The 19,606-nt window shown below is 40.8% G+C and overlaps 1 protein-coding gene across 2 annotated transcripts in view; it reads right to left on the reverse strand.

The window, feature by feature from the left end:
* Positions 1-7,799: 7,799 nt before the first annotated feature.
* LOC126474894 (uncharacterized) overlaps positions 7,800-19,606 on the reverse strand; it is a 51,811-nt gene continuing 40,004 nt past the window's right edge. Inside the window, exons 5-7 of one of the 2 annotated variants that reach the window (XM_050102387.1) lie at positions 10,793-10,864; positions 8,719-8,832; positions 7,800-7,837 (exon numbers count right to left, since the gene is read on the reverse strand). In XM_050102387.1, the coding sequence (XP_049958344.1) occupies positions 8,728-8,832; positions 10,793-10,864 (177 nt within the window). In that variant the 3' untranslated portion in view covers positions 7,800-7,837; positions 8,719-8,727. Of the gene's footprint in view, positions 7,838-8,669; positions 8,833-10,792; positions 10,865-19,606 lie in introns of those variants that run through there. The other variant, XM_050102388.1, reaches the window with a different exon arrangement.

Raw genomic sequence — 19,606 nt, forward strand, 5'->3', positions numbered from 1 at the left:
ATGAATGGAAAAACTGGTAGAAGCCAACTGCAGGGAAGACCAGGTTGGATTCTGTAGAAATGTTGGAACACATGAGACAATACTGACCTTACGACTTACCTTAGAAGATAGATTAAGGAAAGGCAAACCTACGTTTCTGGCATTTGTAGACTTAGAGAAAGCTTTTGACATGTTGATTGGAATACTCTCTTTCAAATTATGAAGGTGGCAGAGGTAAAATACAGGGAGCAAAAAGCTGTTTACAATTTGTACAGAAACCAGATGGCAGTTATGTGAGTCGAGGGGCATGAAAGGGAAGCAATGGTTGGGAAGGGAGTGAGACAGGGTTGTTGCCTGTCTCCGATGTTATTCAATATTGAGCAAGCAGTAAAGGTAACAAAAAAAAATTTTGGAGTAGGAATTAAAATCCACGCAGAAGAAATAAAAACTTTGAGGTTCGCCGATGACATTGTAATTCTGTCAGAGACAGCAAAAGGACGTGGAAGAGCAGCTGAACAGAATGGACAGTGTCTTGAAAGGAGGATATAAGATAAACATCAACAAAAGCAAAACGAGGATAATGGAATGTAGTCGAATTAAATCGGGTGGTGCTGCGGGAATTAGATTAGGAAATGAGACACTTAAAGAAGTAGCTGAGTTTTGCTATTTGGGGAGCAAAATAACTGATGATGGTCGAAGTAGAGAGGATATAAAATGTAGACTGGCAATGGCAAGGAAAGTGTTTCTGAAGAAGAGAAATTTGTTAACATCGAGTATAGACTTAAGTGTTACGAAGTCGTTTCTGAAAGTATTTGTATGGAGTGTAGCCATGTATGGAAGTGAAACGTGGACAATAAATAGTTTAGACAAGAAGAGAAAAGAAACTTTCGAAATGTGGTGCCACAGAAGAATGCCGAAGATTAAATGGGAAGATCACTTAAGTAATGAGGAGGTACTGAGTATAATTGGGGAGAAGAGGAATTTGTGGCACAACTTGACTAGAAGAAGGGATCGGTTGTTAGGACAAATTCTGAGGCATCAAGGGATCACCAATTTAGTACATGATGGTAATACAAGTTTTTCTTGATGCAGAGCACTTGTGGCTCTAATAGGCACTCTTGGCTCATAGCGCTTTGCTGGGTTGAGAGAGAATACTCCACATGAAACATTACTACTTATATAATAACCACCACTTTCAGAAGTTTTTTTGCTAACACACTCTGGCAAATTATTTTTGATCACAAATTCCATAAATGAAATAACACTTGGGAGAATTCCAAACTCTTTTTCTTATGTAGAGTATCTGAAGCTCCATTGTTGGATTACTGCATTCAAAAGATATATTTTGTAAGACATCTGCAGCAATGTGTGAAGGATTTGACTTGCAACCGAGTTATAATTGTGTCGCACACTTCTTTTGCAGTAACAGAGTCTGGAATTTCGCTTCCCCGCCTTTACACTCCATGCAACAGCATGCTGCACTTGCAAATTGTGTTTGTGATGCTATCATGAATTCCTTATGCAGCACCTTTGAAATGTTGTACCCTTTGCTGTACTGTCAGCGGGGCAACCACTCAATTTTGTGACTGACAGTACACATATTAGCTGTGGTATGATATGTTGACTTACGAAAGGTAGTCATAAAGTCTTAATTATCAGCCCAGGAAACTGCTGCAACCATGGTGTTAGTCCCCCTCAGCATGTTCATCCTTTAATGTGCTGCATTTCTCTTAGCAGTGGACAACTTGCTGATGACTGCGACACAGTGGTTTCTTAATCCTAGAAAAGTGCAAGAAATCACGGAACACCATATTAGGAAATGTGAGTGTCCAGTGCTGAATGAGTTGAAACATTGTTGTGGTACAAAAACACTCCCTTGGACAGCTTCTTATGAGACTTTGTCTTAACAGCCTCCCCGAATGAGAACAGGGGTGACACGTTGCCCCATATATCATAATATGTGAGCACTTCACCATGATAATGCCAAAAAACTGTTGAGTCACCTTGTGGTACAATGGTTCGGTCTTTTGCCTTTTATGGTTGTGGTGAAACCACACTTCCATTGCTTGCTTTGCTCCTTCGTCTTGGGGATATAATGATAAACCTACCAGCAACAGAAGTAATGCACACTGGTCTGACACAGCTGCAACACTTCCACTTTTTAAATGGGTGTGAGCAGTTGCGGGTCCCAGCGGGTGGTGACATTTGTTGTGTTCAAAATGTCTTGGAGGACGTTAGAAACTGATCCGTGACTGATTTACACTTTTTTAAACTTTGACTTTGATTGTGATACACTGCTCTTCGAGCACTAGGACCTCCACATCTCTTTCAATTCCCAGTTCCTCACTGAGAGATGGTCTGCCACAGAGTTCTTCGTCATTTGGACCTGTTTGACCACACTGGAAGTGTCTGTGCCGCATGACCACAGTATTGTATGACAGTGTGTTGTTGTTGTCGTCATAACTTCACCGTCTCAGCATATCACCACATGGCACTCTGCTTTATCAACTGGCAGTGCCATTTTGTTTCGGCCCCTCCGGCGATGTGTGGAGATGTCAGCTCAATTTTCTCTAACCATTCTATACGAGTGACTCCCTGCTTGTTTTCTTACAAGTACACGTGAATCGCGATCGCTCATGATAGGTGCAACGCCACTTTGGATCTCAGAAATAACTTTATCTGGATTATAGACAACAGTCTGTTTAAGTAATTTTGCTTAAATTTTCGCACCATGGAGTGATGACACCTCAGGACCTTCATACAGGCTTATTTATAATAAACAGTAAACATAACATATTCATTAAACATGACAATCAGGGACATTATATGGAAATTTCAGTTCTCTCATTATTGATAACAGCTACAAGGTAATAAATAGACAGGTGGGGCAAATAAAAGTGGCCCAGATTGGATACGAATGGATGTGAATATATGCATATAACAATACCCCATGATGCCCACACCATGTGTATGATGTGTATGCCTACTGTGTGATCCACGCATGTTCAAAAAGTAGTGTGGGCTGTATCAGTGTGGAAAGTTATGTGACAACTAAGTCATAGAAGTGGTGTGGTAAGTTGTTTACTGAGAAGTTTAAAGATGTCAAATTGCCAACGAAGAGTGCCATGCAACACTTAGTCCAAAAATGGCATCAGACAGGATCATTTCTGACAAATAAAAAAACATTTTGGAACCTGCCCACACAGCAGAAACTGTAGCTTTTTCACCAGAAAATTCCTCAGTCCAAATTAACCCGATACCCATTGCAAGACACTGCCATATCATGTCGATCTTGTGGACGAACACTCCACTGGTACCTGCACATACATCCGTGCCAAATGTCTTTGGTTCATGCATTAAAAGCAGCAGATGCTCCTCAGCACCTCCAGTTTTTTGGGCGCCTGTTCACTAATATAACAAGAATGGCTTGGACATGGACCTTTTCTCTATGTCTCATGAAGCCTGGGTTCACCTGAATGGTTATGTCAGCTCACAGATATGCAGGTTCTTGGAAGCGGCATAACTTCCGCGAAACACCACTACATGATCAGAAGGCTGGAGTTTGGTGTGCAGTGTCTGCACACCGCTTTATTGGTCCCATCTTCTTTTCATGAGATGCTGACTTTGACACTTTATATTGCCAACATTTTAAAACCATTTGTGGTAGCAATAATGGAGGAGGAAAAGACCTACAGTTACTTCTCAAAGGATGGAGCAACTGCCCAAACAGCCGACTGAAACTTGGACCACATTTACACACTCTCCACACCTGACAGAGTTGTTAGCAGAGGTCGGTTTGGTGTGGCCCTAGCTGGCAGCCTAGGTCACTTGATCTGCCAGTGTGCAATTACTTTGTGTGGGAGCCCTCAAGTCTAAGGTGTATCACAACAACCCTCATAGTCTTCAAGAACAGCAGCAGAACATTTTGGATGAGACTGCAGCAATTCCAGCAGTCTATCTTTGATCCGCCTTCAGCAACTTGCTGACCGGGGGCCCGAAAGTGCCAGGAGATGAATGGTGGTCACTTTCAACATCTGTTGTAGTCAGGTTAGTGCTGTATTTCCTTTCCTCTGCTGCTATTAACAAGAATCTGTACTGGTAAATGGTACCTGACCCAAACTGGTTGTACAATTGAAGGTAAAAAATAAATTGAAAAGCATCTTGATGTGTTAAAAAGTGCAATTCCTAAAAAAAATAAAAAAGTAAACAGTTCAGACTTTTAAAGCATGATTCTGTAATTTTTGTGAACCTGATCATTGTGTCTTTTAATTGCCTGTTTATGGGCACTATCCAGTTGTTATACTGTGTTTTTCAGAACACTGCGCTCTAGCTATGTAGTAGTACGCGATATGGGCCACTCACATTCCTTAATCATTTGTGACAGACAGTTCAAGATTGGCAACACATATTAATGTCCCAAAGCACTCTTTTTACAAACAAAATACATGAAGAACAGTACAATACAATTTGTGTGTAGTATCACAACTACATGTTTAGTTTATTTTCTCATAAATTTCTGGCCCAAATGTTCTTAAAATGTCTTTGTTTTCATTTTTGGTTTTCTTAAAGAAATTTAGTTTCTGGCATCAGTCTCCATATGTCCTCGATTTGGAGCTTATCTTCAAGCAACAGAGAACAGAAATTAGTTTCTCAAGACAGTGCACAACTAAGAACTCATATCTTCACACTCAAAACTGCAGACTGAATATTCCTGTGCACCATACAGTAAAACAGTAGTTACAGTATTGATAACTCAATAGCAAATGAGAGAGAACTTCTGCACAGAACTGGTAACTAGGCTCTGTTGCTGTTTCATTTTCAGAAGTATAATTACATGCCGGGACCATTGAAATTGTAGATATTGTACAGGTTATGGAATAGTGTAAATATTAATTAGTTTCTATTTATGTGTCATGAAGAAGAGTGAGGATCAACAGCAGGAGGGAAGTAGTTGTTTTGGAAGAGAGACGCTGGAGCTTAGCTCCATTGCTCAGAATAGGAGTGTCCTATCCTGCTGCACTTTACGCTGCCTCCTCCCCCCGGGTAACCAAACTCAGCAGCTGAAACAAGGGCTTTCAGGGGTTCACAACCAGATTTCACACACGGTTTAAGCCGCGTATTAGTTTCAGTCACGACTATGGACACCGGCAGGGCACTTCAAATAAACTACTACATAATTATATGTTAAGAGGCAGGTGAATACCCGAGTCTAATTCCAAAATGTTTTGGCATTGTAGAATTTTCTCAAATGAGAATATTTTGGTGGAGGTTTATTGCTCAATTGCACTACAATGTGAACTGCCATTGTTATTATTTTCATTCTGATATCTATTTTTTGGGCATGTTAGTCACACTGTATGGCCTCTTCTGTCTTCCTGTCATGTGCTATACATTCGGGCCCTTTGCTGTTTATGTTTTTGTCTCAGTCCCTACCTTTCTCTAAGTCATGTTCATGTTGTGTGCTGAGATGCTGCAGGTTAATATGATAAAATCATCAGTAAATGCCGGGTAGTCATCATATTGTCCATTTTATTTTGTGTTAAGAAAGTATACATGGTGTGAACATCTTAAGGGTTCTGGAAGTTTTATCTTATTGGTGTTCGCACCATACCAAATCTAATTCAGCATAACTTGCAGGCCAACCAAAGAACTACCATCCTATAGTGCTCCTATGCCATCTTTATTAAGTTGTACAAATGAATGATCTTAAACCACATAGCAAATATTGCAAACCAGAAGCTCATTCCCGAACAGGCAGGTGCACTAATTAAATCCTGCCCCACACACAACACATGGAGGATGGGTTTGAAAACAAACAAACAACAGGTGTAGCTCTGATAGACCTATGTTCTGCGTATGACACTGTCAGCCGTAGTGTGTTTATGAAAAAACTACAAAATATCAGGACCATCAGCTAACGAAAGTTACTGAATCTCTATTACAAAACAGACAGTTTTCGTTTTCAAATGAAGTCATCTTAGTGTTTTATTTTACGATTGCTATTTTGGCTTCATGCAGTTTACAAGCATAAGATTTTTACATATACCTATAAATCAATAAAACTGAAGTTGCAATCGTAAAATAAAACACTAACAGCTGAGAGAAAGATGACTTCATTTTAAAAATTTACTGAAGCTGTGGACCCATAATTACAAGAAATACAGTTTTATGTAATGCTGGTGGGTAAGAACAGTTAAGGGTCTCACTCGGGGCAGTGTCCTGACCCCCCCCCCCCCCCCCAATCTAACCCATAAACAAATGGTCAGCTAACAACAGATCATAGTATCCCTTTCTTATGTGCTGATGATCTAGCTGTTACTGCACAAGGAAAAACCTTTGAGGAAGTAGAAGGGAAACTGGAAAACTTGTTAAACATAATATCTGAATATTACCAACAGAACCCCCTCATACCAAACACTCCACAAAGACAAAAGTTGGCACTTCCCACCTGCACCGAAAATCGGCAAACAGGAAGCTGAACATCACCTGAAATGGCAGCAACCTGAAACACACAGACAAACCGGAACATCGTACTGACGAAACCAGTGAATAGTAAATGAAGAGCCAGACCAAATTTATTAAGAACAACTGCCCAAGCACTTTGCTTTTCTCCAGCAGAATATGCATGGCCCCTATGGTTCAGATCTGTACCTATAATAAAAAAAAAAAAAAAGGACAAGCTTAAATGACACATTCAGGCTAACAACAGTATGCACAAAACTGATGTCACTTGGGAAGCTGTATAAAGTGGCCAGATTCTCATGTCCTGAATCCCAAAGAACTGTATATGAGCATACACAGAAATTTTTAAAAACGCCTTTGATGAAAGCGACCCTCTGCATGGTGCTTCATGCGGATGTGGGAGACTTAACTCTGATAAACGATTCACTACTACTGTGCTAAATGAGCCCCCAAAGAACTACACTGCCTCATAAAAGATGTCCAAGTGGCATTACATCAAGCTGCTAGATCTGTTAGAGAATACTGAATCACATCAGAACAGGTATAGCATCAGTCATAATAAAAGTAATTAAATGGGGCTTTAAAGATGAAGCAAACAGCAAATGTGAAGTCCAGGACATGGAACATCGACAATGTCCCAGCAGCCCCACAAGAGATACCCTTGATCTACGGCATGATGAGAAAGAAGCACTGGATGTGGCTCAATATTGGGCTAAAATACTTTAAAAGACGTTTTCCAGACATGAAAAAGTAAAGTGTGGATGGGCGAAGAGATATTCCTGAACGATACATCATAAAAACCTATCATCCTTCCCTATACATAAAAGCTTCAATTAAAGTAACATTGCTAACATGTCATCTGTCTAAGATCTTATCACACTCAGTGAAACACTGTGATCCATTATTACTACTACTGGCATCCAGAGCATTAGTCATTTTCCTTTGTCTTTTTGTAAGATGTTATGGAGTGTCCTGTGATGTACCTTAGTTGCAGAGGCTATCAAAATCTTCTTGCTCATCTTGCATCATTAAAGCATTTAGAAATTTCTGCTAACTCACAAATCAACACTTTTTTACCCGTGATTTGCATGTATATCAGCAGCATAATTTTTCCACTCTCTTACCTTCAATGTATTAATTTTAGCTTCAGTTCCACTGTGTATCAGGTTACCAATTCTGAAGACTGAAACAACATTGCCTATGGTAAACAGCTATAGCTATAGCTGATATTCCAATGGCGAGTGCAGGATTTTATGCCTTTGGAGAGTGTTCCATCCTCTGGTATGTATCAGGTCCAAAGTCAGAGCATGGAAAGATTCAACACGGAAATCAGTGTCTCAAGCAATGAGAAAGCACTGGCACCTTTCTTTGTTAAGTGTGAAGTTCAAAGTGTCTACTGAAACAAAACAAAATTGTGGCGATGACTAAATGATATTTTGTTTTATTCCTCATAAACTTCAATAAAATTGGAGAAAAAAGAGGAAACAGTAATTCTCAATTAATAGAAAGAGTAACTAAAACAGACCTCAGATGCACACAAACAAATTAAAAAATACAATAACTTCTAGGTTTTGGAACTTTAAAAATAATTTTTATCATGGAACAAGGGAAATTGGAACATAGGAAAATCACTTAAGGGAGAGAATCCTTTTTACTAATTTCCAGTAATTCTTATGAGCAGTCTAATGGGAAATGAAAGAAGCTGCAACTGGACTCAGCAGGAGACACATAGAATGTGAAGTGTCTAAACATAGGTGATGACTAGGGAAAAAAAATAGTTTCTCAGATTAATTTTATTGGTTTCAAGCTATTGTTTTTGTAATAAGTTTTTACTTGGTGGCATTTTCTACTTTAACCTTCTTCCATCTACATTAAATTCAGTGAATGCTTAAAATGATTTCTTTTGGACTAATTAGACCAATCTGACCCAAACTAGTTTTTCATCATTTAAGGTAGTTTTACATTAAAAATGATGAAAAACAAGACATACTACTGTAATTTCCTCAGGCATTAGTGAAAGTGAAGGACATTTATATGCAATCCGCAAAATATATAATTCTGGATGTGTGCTTCAGTCTTCTTTTAAAGCAAATCCCCCCCCCCCCCCCTCCTCCTCCGAAATTTGGCAGAACTTTGAAGTTTTCACAACCAAATATGTTAGCTTTCCCTGCAATGCGTGCATTAGTATTATGAAATATGCTTAATATTGATTTTTATTACCACTCTCTTTCACAAATTTTGTTTGACAACACACAGACATGTTTTTATTTAACATACATTCTCACTTCACAACACTTTTATGCCTTTTGGCTCTGTAATTTCTCCTACTAAAGGCTCTTCACTTTCCTCATTTTCTGTTGTTTGCAGTTCATCTTTTTTTATGCCATGTACCTAAACAGAAAAAAGAGTAGCAATTAGGATTCACGCATGCAAATGTTCCCTTATTCTGTGGCTCATGTGAATAATGAACAACTTGCAGTACTGTGTTCTTGTGCTCCAAATCATAAGGAAAGTAACAGATTTTTTTGTAGCATTTACACTGATCACATTTCCATAATTTTGAGTAAACAAGTTAAATAAAGATACCTACAACATTAAAGAATTTTGAATTAGGCTGATACCAGAGCTGAAAAGATGAAGTCCCAATAGCAGAGATGACTAGTGTCCACACTCACATCTTATCTGCAACTTCACTAGGAAGACAATGAGTTGTACATGAGTATAAGCTGGTGAAATACAGAACACCCGCCTTCTCGTACAATAATATTTCATCTCATTTTACTTGTTCTAATTGTCAACATACGTTTTATATTCATCCACTATGATACACTTTAATAATATAACAAAGTTTCGAAAACTCGTTAGGGCTGTAATGTAAGATGAAGAGTAACAATGGAGGCCATAATAATAAAATAATAATAATAATTCTCCTCTATATACTCAGCTCATCCAAAAGCTCGGTCTTACTATCTTCATAGTATCAAGGGTAAATGATAATCTGTTCAAAATTACTTTAAGATTGATAACTATGAAGGAAGCAGTGCAGTCAGGCTATGCGGGAGGCACAGCCGCATTCAGCCAATCCTATGAGACCTGTGGCCACAGCACCCACCTGTGGTAGCTAGAGCTTCACCTACCCATACCTCACCTCTGTAACACATAGCCACTGGCACTATGTTGCAGTTTACGCACTGAGATTTTGTTTTCATTAGTTACAGTTGCAGAGTTAATATTATTTGTTTTTACTATTATTTGCTATTTGATACTGTACAATGTTGAAGCAAGTTCATTAAATGTTATAGGGTGGAAATGTTCAATGTCACACCCTTGGCTAGGGGATTGCCTTACAAGGTCAGTCAAGAGAAACTGTTGCCTATTAATTACCTGCATCGTCAACAACTGTTCTCGATAACACAACCATTCTGTTGTTGTCGACATGATGCCTACCATGGCAAAGCAAAAGGAGAACTTATGGGTTTCAGTATATAAGTGTTGAAGTAAACGATAAATTTAAAATGGTGGAGATAACTTTTTAAATATTACTTACATATACTTGAGCTGGAAGAAGATTGCACACTTTTAACAGGAATATTTCACTAGAGCAGTTGTAACATGCTGTGCTACTAATGAAATTCCTGGTATTATGGCAACACACAGAATGATCACACTCATCACTAGTAAGAATGAGCATGATTCAGATGACTTTGGTGACAAATTATATGATTGTGAGTTTGGTGAAGTCTATATCTATACTTTGCAAACTAATGTGAAATGCATGGCAGAGGATACTTCCCAGTGTACCAGTTTAGCACTTCATTCTGTTCCACTCATATATGGAGTGCAAGAAGAATGGTAATTTACATGCCTCTGTGCATGCTGTGACTACTGTAATCTTGTCTTCATGATTCCCACAGGAGTGACAGATAAGAAATTGTATTATACTGCTAGATCTATCACGATTCATCATTTAAAGTTGATTCTAGAATTTTTTAAAGTAGGTTTCATGGAAATGAACATTACATTTTATATCCCTACAAAGAGTTAATCCACTTATTTGTATGAGTTACAGTTTCCAGTTGTGATTCACTGATATTGTTGTCATAAGATGCAACATATTAAGTTTTATTTTGTGAAGTGCACAATATTACATTTATCAACATTAAAAGCAAGTTGCCAGTCTTTGTGCCACTTGAAAATTGTATCATGATTTGACTGAATACTTGTGCAGCCATTTTCAGACGGTACTTTGTCCATCTGTGAAAAGTCTAAGGTTGCTGTTAATCCTGTTCACACACACACACACACACACACACACACACCAAATTAACAACACTTTAGCTATCTTTCTTACCTCATCAATTGAGGACTCTAAACAAAAAAATCTTTGTACCAACTGAGTCATCTCTGCATTTAATTCGTCAATCTGGAAAAGAGTTAAAAAATAATAAGTTTAATTTCATAAATAGAGGAGATGGTTTGAAAACATGTAAAATTCATTTGTACAGATAACAGGACTGTAAATAATGGTAAGTTCTACACAAGGAACCAAAATGAGAGTTGGTGGTGAGATTGGGAAATGTAATTCTTCTTTTATATTATTTAACCAGGTAAGAATCACAGGTTTTACTCACACAGTTACCGGGGTCAGCTTTAATTTTATGCTGCAGTACTGGATCTGAAGACAATTGCAAATGAAACCAGTAATTGTATGTAGAAAACCTGAGTCTTACATGGTTAAATAAAACAAAAAAGAATTATTACAGCAATCACGGTGCTCTCCAAAATTACAGTTGTCTAATATTTCGCAAAATAATGTAATTATCTTGCATGTAACATCGTTTAATACCTGAATAACAAGACAGACGTGTGTATCAGTTTTATCTTGCAACCTTTTGTCAACAGTAGGGCAATTAAACACTTGTACTTCATGCTTGCATTGTTGTCGTTCCTGTCACAGCAAGCAAGAATGGGAAAATGGGTGTAAGAGAACTAAAACCACAATGTGAGCACCGCTTTTGGCCAATAGCTTGTCAAAATAACTTGCTTTTGTTTCATTCCTGGTCTGTGTATGAAAATCATACTCCTTTAGAGCTAACTATCCCCCCTGAAAACTGTGATATCAATTCATATCACCTGGAACCACTGGACAAATTCAGCCTCTGAATGTTCGTTTTTTTATGTGCCTATAAGACATATAGCTGCACTATCTGCAGCTGCATCTTACAGGATAGCCAGTTTCATAATAAGCTCCATGACAGACTGTTCATTTTCGCTTGCATGCCATCACATTCCATCAGTTCTCATCACTCCATTACACCTATATCATTCTATATGCATTCTTTACGGATAGCTAGCTAACTGAAAGTCCTACATGGTTTGTAAGACCCGAGCAGTTCACCTTCGATCTCGATGGTGCGAACCTCTACAATCGCTGTGATGTGCAATCTTTCATTCAGTGTTCATTGTGCAAGATAATATTTCTTTAATATCAATCATATCCATACTGTGAAGTGTAATACTTACATCTCATAGAAGGTTGTTCTCTGCAGCTCCTTAACACTCATTTTCTGTCACCCTCCTGACACACATGGTGACTCATTACCAGTGTAGCGTATCATCCATATTTGGTCAAGAAGTATGCCAGAGCAGCGAGTTGCAACAGAGTCAGCTGCAAGCAGGCAAGAGTGTTCTGCATTGCGAAGCAAAACACGGCAGGCAGCATTGCAAAGTAGAGCCAGCTGGCACGGTACAGCAACAGCTGATGCTGCAATACGCTCGTGGAAGGACAGAGGCCTTTCCTCATTTCCCATCGAGGAAGTGTTCAGAGTACGTGCCTAAAGCCCTAAACGAACATAGTCTGCAGCATATAAGTACTCAGCCATTTGTGTACTAAAATATTTCCCTCTCAATATCACAGCTTGCACCACAAGCCTTTGACACCCAGAGCGACAGCCCAGAATACAGTATGGGGCAGCTGTTCGACCACAGGACGGGGCTGCCTGCCCCGAGTCACAAAAGCAGCCGCCAGTGGAGCAGAGAGCTGCCCGCCCGCTCAGCTCCATGGTATCGTCAGCTGCACTGCCATGCTGTCATCACGGTCTCAGCCAGAGACATCACTGACAGTGGCATTCGAGTCTTGTCGTGCTCGGTCCCGCTCTTTGCGCTATCAGCGATGCCAGAATCTGTTGCTTCACATGAGAGGCAACTGGCTGCCCCCACCAAGCTGTCCTGATGTACTACAGTCAAGGGCCAGAAGAAGGAAGTTAATTAAACAAATCTACTGTCATCCTGACCTCTCATTTCGCTCTCCATGAGTGACACCTGTGAGTTACCTAAGAGCGGCTAACAGTTTGTTTGTCATAATTGTTAACACAACACTTTCGAATGAGCCTTGCTATAGACTGAACTTGTGACCCTAGCACTCGAGGGATTCCTTATAAGACATCAGTGCAGTGCAGAGTCTGTTCTGAAGGAACATTGCATTGAAATATACAGACACTGTCAAGTACAGTCACTTCACTAACATATTTCATGCCAAAGCCAAGACAACCTGATGAAAAAATAAGAAGTCTCTCCCTGTGCAGAAATCACTCACTGTGCAAGCACTATGGGCAACAAACACTGGCACACATGGAGATTTGGGTCGGTTCTGGAAGCATGCTTGGATAGCCTATGTGGTTAAGGTGACTGCTCGTTACAAGCGGGAAATGCAGGCTTGAGTCCTGGCACAAATTTTCATGTTTCAAGTAAACTGTATAGATGTTGTGCTATCATATTAACAATTTGTGAATACATTTCCTAACTATCTAAGAGACTTCTGCTATGATAGAAAAGTATCACTGATATGTCCAGGATGGGAAGTAGCAGATGTTCTTGAAAGGCTCTTTTCCATCAGGTTACGAGTGCTCTAGAGTGTTTATAACTACTGAAGTTACACGATAATGGTAATGTAAATGGAGTTGTGCCATTTGCAAATACATGCAATTCACTGTAATTGTAAACTCGAGAACTCTATGAGATTTAATGCTTTTCTTGATGACCACAAAGATGATATCAATGTAGTGAAAGTGACAGTTGTACTTGATAAAGCCTGTGCACCCTTGCTGAAAAAACAACAAATTTTGAAATGTAATTAAATGATGTAACAATTACAAGAAGTGTAATAATGCACAAAATTATCAACACCTCAAACAGAAAATTTTGGCTCTACTCAAAAAGAATTGGAACGTACCACCAACCTATTTTAAAACATTGATTGCCAGTAGGCTGCCGGAAGCCACAGCAGAACCTTACACCTGATGCCGTGTAACCATTGGCAGCCAAAGCCAGAGCCTCACTTCCCTCAGTGTGGCCTGGCAGTGAAACATCCATCACTATTTGTGCGGCAGTCAACACGTTAATGTCTATTGTGGGGTATGGAGCACAAAAATTCACCCAGAGAGTACAGCTCATAAGCACAGGGTTCTCTTCACCACCGAGTGCTATATTTGGCCGACACGTAATAACAGTAGTAGAAAGTTTGGAGGTGGCCAGATACCAGTGCATATGTCAAGCTTGTATTCAGCAAGGAGGTAGGTCACTCATGTTTTGGGTCAGTATCATGTAAAGATATTGGACATCTCCCTTCACTGTCATGTGTATTTTAAGACATCTTCACAGTTGAGATATGATCTATAGTATACGCAGAGCTAGTTCACCTGTGTATTTGTCACCACACTTGCGGTTATGCTTTGCGAGCCAGGCACTGTGTCTTGCAAGTTATCTGTTAATTGAAGAGTCACTTAGTTATTTACTGCCAAGCCTTCTGCAGCTGCAACTGTCCAGGGACACGAGCCATGCCAATGTGTGGCATACAGGTCACAGTAAACGGCACTGTGCAGTCACATGTTCGTGCAACACTGTGCTGGTATTACACTACAGACGTAAAATTAAGTCGCCACTCACCACCTCGACAGCAAGCTCAGCTCTGGGCGCTAGACATTACCTACAGCGCTCAACCTACGGTAAGGATCAAGACATCTGCCACTGCTGCCACTCATCTGACAGTGCTGTGTCATGCCTTCACCAAGGTCACAGCCATTGCCAGTATGTCAGCCACTCCAGAAGGCCCCATTTGGCTCAGCTCATCGCCACTACTGACAATCATGGGCTCCATCATAGTGGCTACCACTAAGCATCATTATAGGAGAACATTTAAGCTGCAGTGATGTGTGGACCTTCACCTTCTTAACAAGTGCTGAGTTTAGTTCATGGTGCATCGTATTGAATTGAAATGGAGACCTAGAAATGACGGAGAGGCTTTGTCCCCGCCGTAGTCCTCAGTGGTTCACAACCCAACAACAGGCTACAGCAGTCCCTTCACCCCACACCAAACCCAGGGTTATTGTGTATTTCAACCCCCAGTGAACGCCCTTCCCCCCAGGAACGTCTCACACCAGACAAGTGTAGCCCCAAATGTTTGCACGGTAAAGTAATTATGGTGTACGCGTACATGGAGACAGTGTTTGTGCAGCACTTGCCTACATAGTGTAACTGAGGTGGAATAAGGGGAACCAGCCCGTATTCGCCGAGGCAGATGGAAAACCACCTTAAAAACAATCTAGACTGGCCGGCACACCGGACCTTGACACTAATCCGCCATGTGGATTCATGCCGGGGACCAACACACCTTCCCCCCTGGAAAGCAGTGGGTTAGACCGCATGGCTAACTGGGCGGGCTGATGGTGCATAAACAAATAGTTTTTATTTCAATGTGTGCACATCAATCACAACCTTGGCACACCACTCGGTCAAGGGTACTTCACTTGGTGACATAGTAAATGTTTGTTTCTTCTGTACCACACTCATCTTGATGATGACTGGTTTGGTTCTGGCATTTCATCCCCAATGTTTTGTGCTCCACCAGGTAGTTTACTCTCTGCATCTGTGTACTATCCATATGGTATTTTCATGGTTCTGCCTCTCACTCTGTTTCCACCAGCTGTTGTATGTTTACGCGGCACCCTTTCTGCTCTGTGTACACCCTGTTTTCTGCTCTCTCATGCTCCGTTATTCTTTGCATTCTTCCTCCTAGTTTTGCCTTGCTTCTGTCTCGTGCTGGTGAACCCTCATTCCTCACTGCAGCGTTTTTGCTTGTGCCCATCTGCATTTCTAACTGCCAATCTTGGGTCCTTTTTCATGTGTTCATCATTGGTCTCACTTGCCCATTTACCATAGTTCTTTCCATGCCAGAATTATCACTGCTGCAGTTTTCCCAGTAATGGTATAAGCAGTTGCTGTGTTGGACCCAGAACACTGCTCGCTTGACTCCGTAATGTTCAGTGGCAACTCCACCATGTGCTAAGGACAGGACAGCACAGATTTTGCGTCATGCACAGAAATTCCTGTGCACCACCGAGCTTCTTTGACTGCACCTCAGACGCCCCCCTGCCCAGGACTCGTGTCAAGAGTTCGAAAATGCCTTGGCTGCCTCCTTCACGTTTCTACTCTTCCTGATGTTTCCCTCCTAGCTACCTCTGGTCCCAGTCCCTGCCTCTCACCCACTCGCCTCCAGTGCTGCATTCCCTGACCCTGTCCCAGTGCCGCAGAGTCTTGCACCACGGGCCTAGTCAGCTTCAGCGCCACATGCTGCGCCATCTCTGGTGCCTCTAACTCCGGCACCTCCTGCTCCTGCTCCAGCTCCAGCTCCGGCACTGCCATCTCCAGCATAATCGGCCTCTCCGCAGCCAGCCTGGTCAATTCCCGGGTCTCCTCCCTTCTCGTGGTCTTTCCTTCTTCTCCGACAGGAACTTTCATGACAAGCATTTGGCCTCTTGTGGGATGCTACCCAACTTCATCCTGTCCTTGTCACCACCCCCAGATGTCTTTCATTGCAGTCATCTCATACAGCCTCACAGACTTCCCTGCACCACCTGTGCACAATCTTGGCAGTTTCGTCACAAGACCTGGCTGCACCTGGTCTCACCATCCTGGTTGTCCTTTCTTGATGACAGCCCTGCATGACTCATTTTTCCTAGTCTAGTCCTCACCTCATCTGCCTGCCTGCTTACCCAGCAGCTGCCCTCCTGTGGCTGCACCTGATGCCACTTGCACCTTCTGCCAGGAGCCTACAGCCCGCAGCCACAGCTAGCCTGGAGGAAGGTGTTCGTGATGTGGCTGTGGTGCACTTATACAGAATCATCTTTCAAAATGAACCTATCACCAAAATGTTGACTACAGGACTAAACAATAGGTTGGAGGATCCCAAAGTATCGTTGACTGACTGGTGTGCCAAAGTTTCATTGATATGCACACATTGAAATAACAACTATTTTTTATTCACCATAAACTAAACTCTGTACAGCTCTAGAGGATGGAGGTCCACACATGAATACAACTTAAATGTCCTGTAACAATGTGTTATTGTGGCCACTATGGTGAAGCCCAGGGAGCAGCTGACGTACTGGCAGTGGCTGTGATCTGGTGAAGGCATGGGACAGGATTGTCAGGTGTGTAGCAGCAATAGCAGATGTTGTGGTCTGTAGAATAGGCTCGAGCATGGCAGGCAGACTTACAGCATCGGTGATTTCAGCCATAAGTAGAAATATTAAAAAAGGTAAGAACATTTTTCTGTTTAGCAGATTTCATAGTAGTTGACAACTCAACACAAAAGTTTCATCTCAAGTACAGATAGTGTTGAGGAGCAGCGGACAAAGTTCAAAAGCATCGTACAATATGCATTAGATGAGTATGTGCCAAGCAAGATTGTAAGAGATGGAAAAGAGCCACCGTGGTACAACAACCGAGTTAGAAAACTGCTACGGAAGCAAAGGGAACTTCACAGCAAAGATAAACATAGCCAAAGCCTTGCAGACAAACAAAAATTACATGAAAAGAAATGTAGTGTGAGGAGGGCTATGCGAGAGGCGTTCAACAAACTATGTGAGAGGCATTCAACGAATTCAAAAGTAAAGTTCTGTGTACTGACTTGGCAGAAAATCCTAAGAAATTTTGGTCTTATGTCAAAGTGGTAGGTGGATCAAAACAAAATGTGCAGACACTCTGTGACCAAAATGGTACTGAAACAAGAGGATGACAGACTAAAGGCCGAAATACTAAATGTCTTTTTCCAAAGCTGCTTCACAGAGGAGGACTGCACTGTAGTTCCTTCTCTAGATTGTTGCACAGATAACAAAATGGTAGATATCGAAATAGATGACAGAGGGACAGAAAAACAATTAAAATCACTCAAAAAAGGAAAGGTCGCTGGACCTGATGGGATACCAGTTCGATTTTACACAGAGTACGTGATGGAACTTTCCCCCCTTCTGGCAGCAGTGTACCGTAGGTCTCTAGAAGAGTGTAGCATTCCAAAAGATTGGAAAAGGGCACAGGGCATTCCCATTTTCAAGAAAGGAAGTCGAACAGATGTGCAGAACTATAGACCTATATCTCTAACGTCGATCAGTTGTAGAATTTTGAAACATGCATTATGTTCGAGTATAATGACTTTTCTGGAGACTAGAAATCTACTCTGTAGGAATCAGCATGGGTTTCGAAAAGGAAGATCATGTGAAGCCCAGCTCAGGCCATCTGTCCATGAGACTCAGAGGGCCATAGACACGGGTTCCCAGGTAGATGCCATGTTTCTTGACTTCCGCAAGGCATTCGATACAGTTCCCCACAGTCGTTTAATGAACAAAGTAAGAGCATATGCACTATCAGACCAATTGTGTGATTGGATTGAAGAGTTCCTAGATAACAGAATGCAGCATGTCATTCTCAATGGAGAGAAGTCTTCCGAAGTAAGAGTGATTTCAGGTGTGCCGCAGGGGAGTGTCGTAGGACCGTTGCTATTCACAATATATATAAATGACCTTGTGTATAACATCGGAAGTTAACTGAGGCTTTTTGGGGCGATGCTGTAGTATATCGAGAGGTTGTAACAATAGAAAATTGTACTGAAATGCAGGAGAGTCTGTAACGAATTGACGCATGGTGCAGGGAATGGCAATTGAATCTCAATGTAGACAAGTGTAATGCGCTGCAAATACATAGAAAGAAAAATCCTTTATCATTTAGCTGCAATATAGCAGGTCAGCAACTGGAAGCAGTTAATTCCATAAATTATCTGAGAGTAGGTATTAGGAGTGACATAAAATGGAATGACCATATAAAATTAATCGTTGGTAAAGCAGATGCCAGACTGAGATTCATTGGAAGAATCCTAAGGAAATGCTGTCCAAAAACAAATGAAGTAGGTTACAGTATACTTGTTCGCCCACTACTTGAATAGCGCTCACCGGTGTGGGATCCGTACCAGATAGGGTTGATAGAAGAGATAGAGAAGATCCAACGGAGAGCAGCACACTTCGTTACAGGATCATTTAGTAATCGCGAAAGCGTTACGGAGAAGATAGATAAACTCTAGTTGAAGAGTCTGCAAGAGAAGCGCTCAGTAGCTCAGTACAGGCTTTTGTTGAAGTTTCGAGAACATACCTTCATCGAGGAGTCAAGCAGTATATTGCTCCCTCCTACTTATATCTCGCAAAGAGACCATGAGGATAAAATCAGAGAGATTAGAGCCCACACAGAGGCACACCGACAATCCTTCTTTCCACGAACAATACAAGACTGACTGGAATGGAAGCAAAAACCGATAGAGGTACTCAAGGTACCCTCCGCCACATACTGTCAAGGGGCTTGCGGAATATGGATGTAGATATAGATGTAGATTAGTAGATATACTAGTACCACAGTAATTGAGTGATTGGTCACTTGTAGACTTGTGATAATCGTAATTTTTGTTTTTATGATCTGATACAAATAGAAACAATTATTATACACATAATTTTTACCCAAAAATGTATGGAGTTATATGACCTATTTTGGCTGTCAAAATAACTCTCTATAATTGCGAAAATAACATAAATAAATAAGTTGCTAAGGTTTTTCACTGTTTCTTAAATAATATGAGATGAATGTTCAGATAGTTTCTTCAATATGGCTGCATATATATTTTTTTTCTTTCTGTTCATGTCAATATGCACTAATGTTCCACTTGTAAAGGCCTCTGTGATAATTAAGTTTCCTTGTTTTCAATCTGAACCTTCAACATTTTATGTATTTTAAGTTTTTCAATCAACAGTAGTGCAATTTGTTTACTTAGTTCATATATCAGAAATTT

Source organism: Schistocerca serialis, chromosome 4, assembly GCF_023864345.2.
Source record: "Schistocerca serialis cubense isolate TAMUIC-IGC-003099 chromosome 4, iqSchSeri2.2, whole genome shotgun sequence".
Classification (NCBI taxonomy): Eukaryota; Metazoa; Arthropoda; class Insecta; order Orthoptera; family Acrididae; genus Schistocerca; species Schistocerca serialis.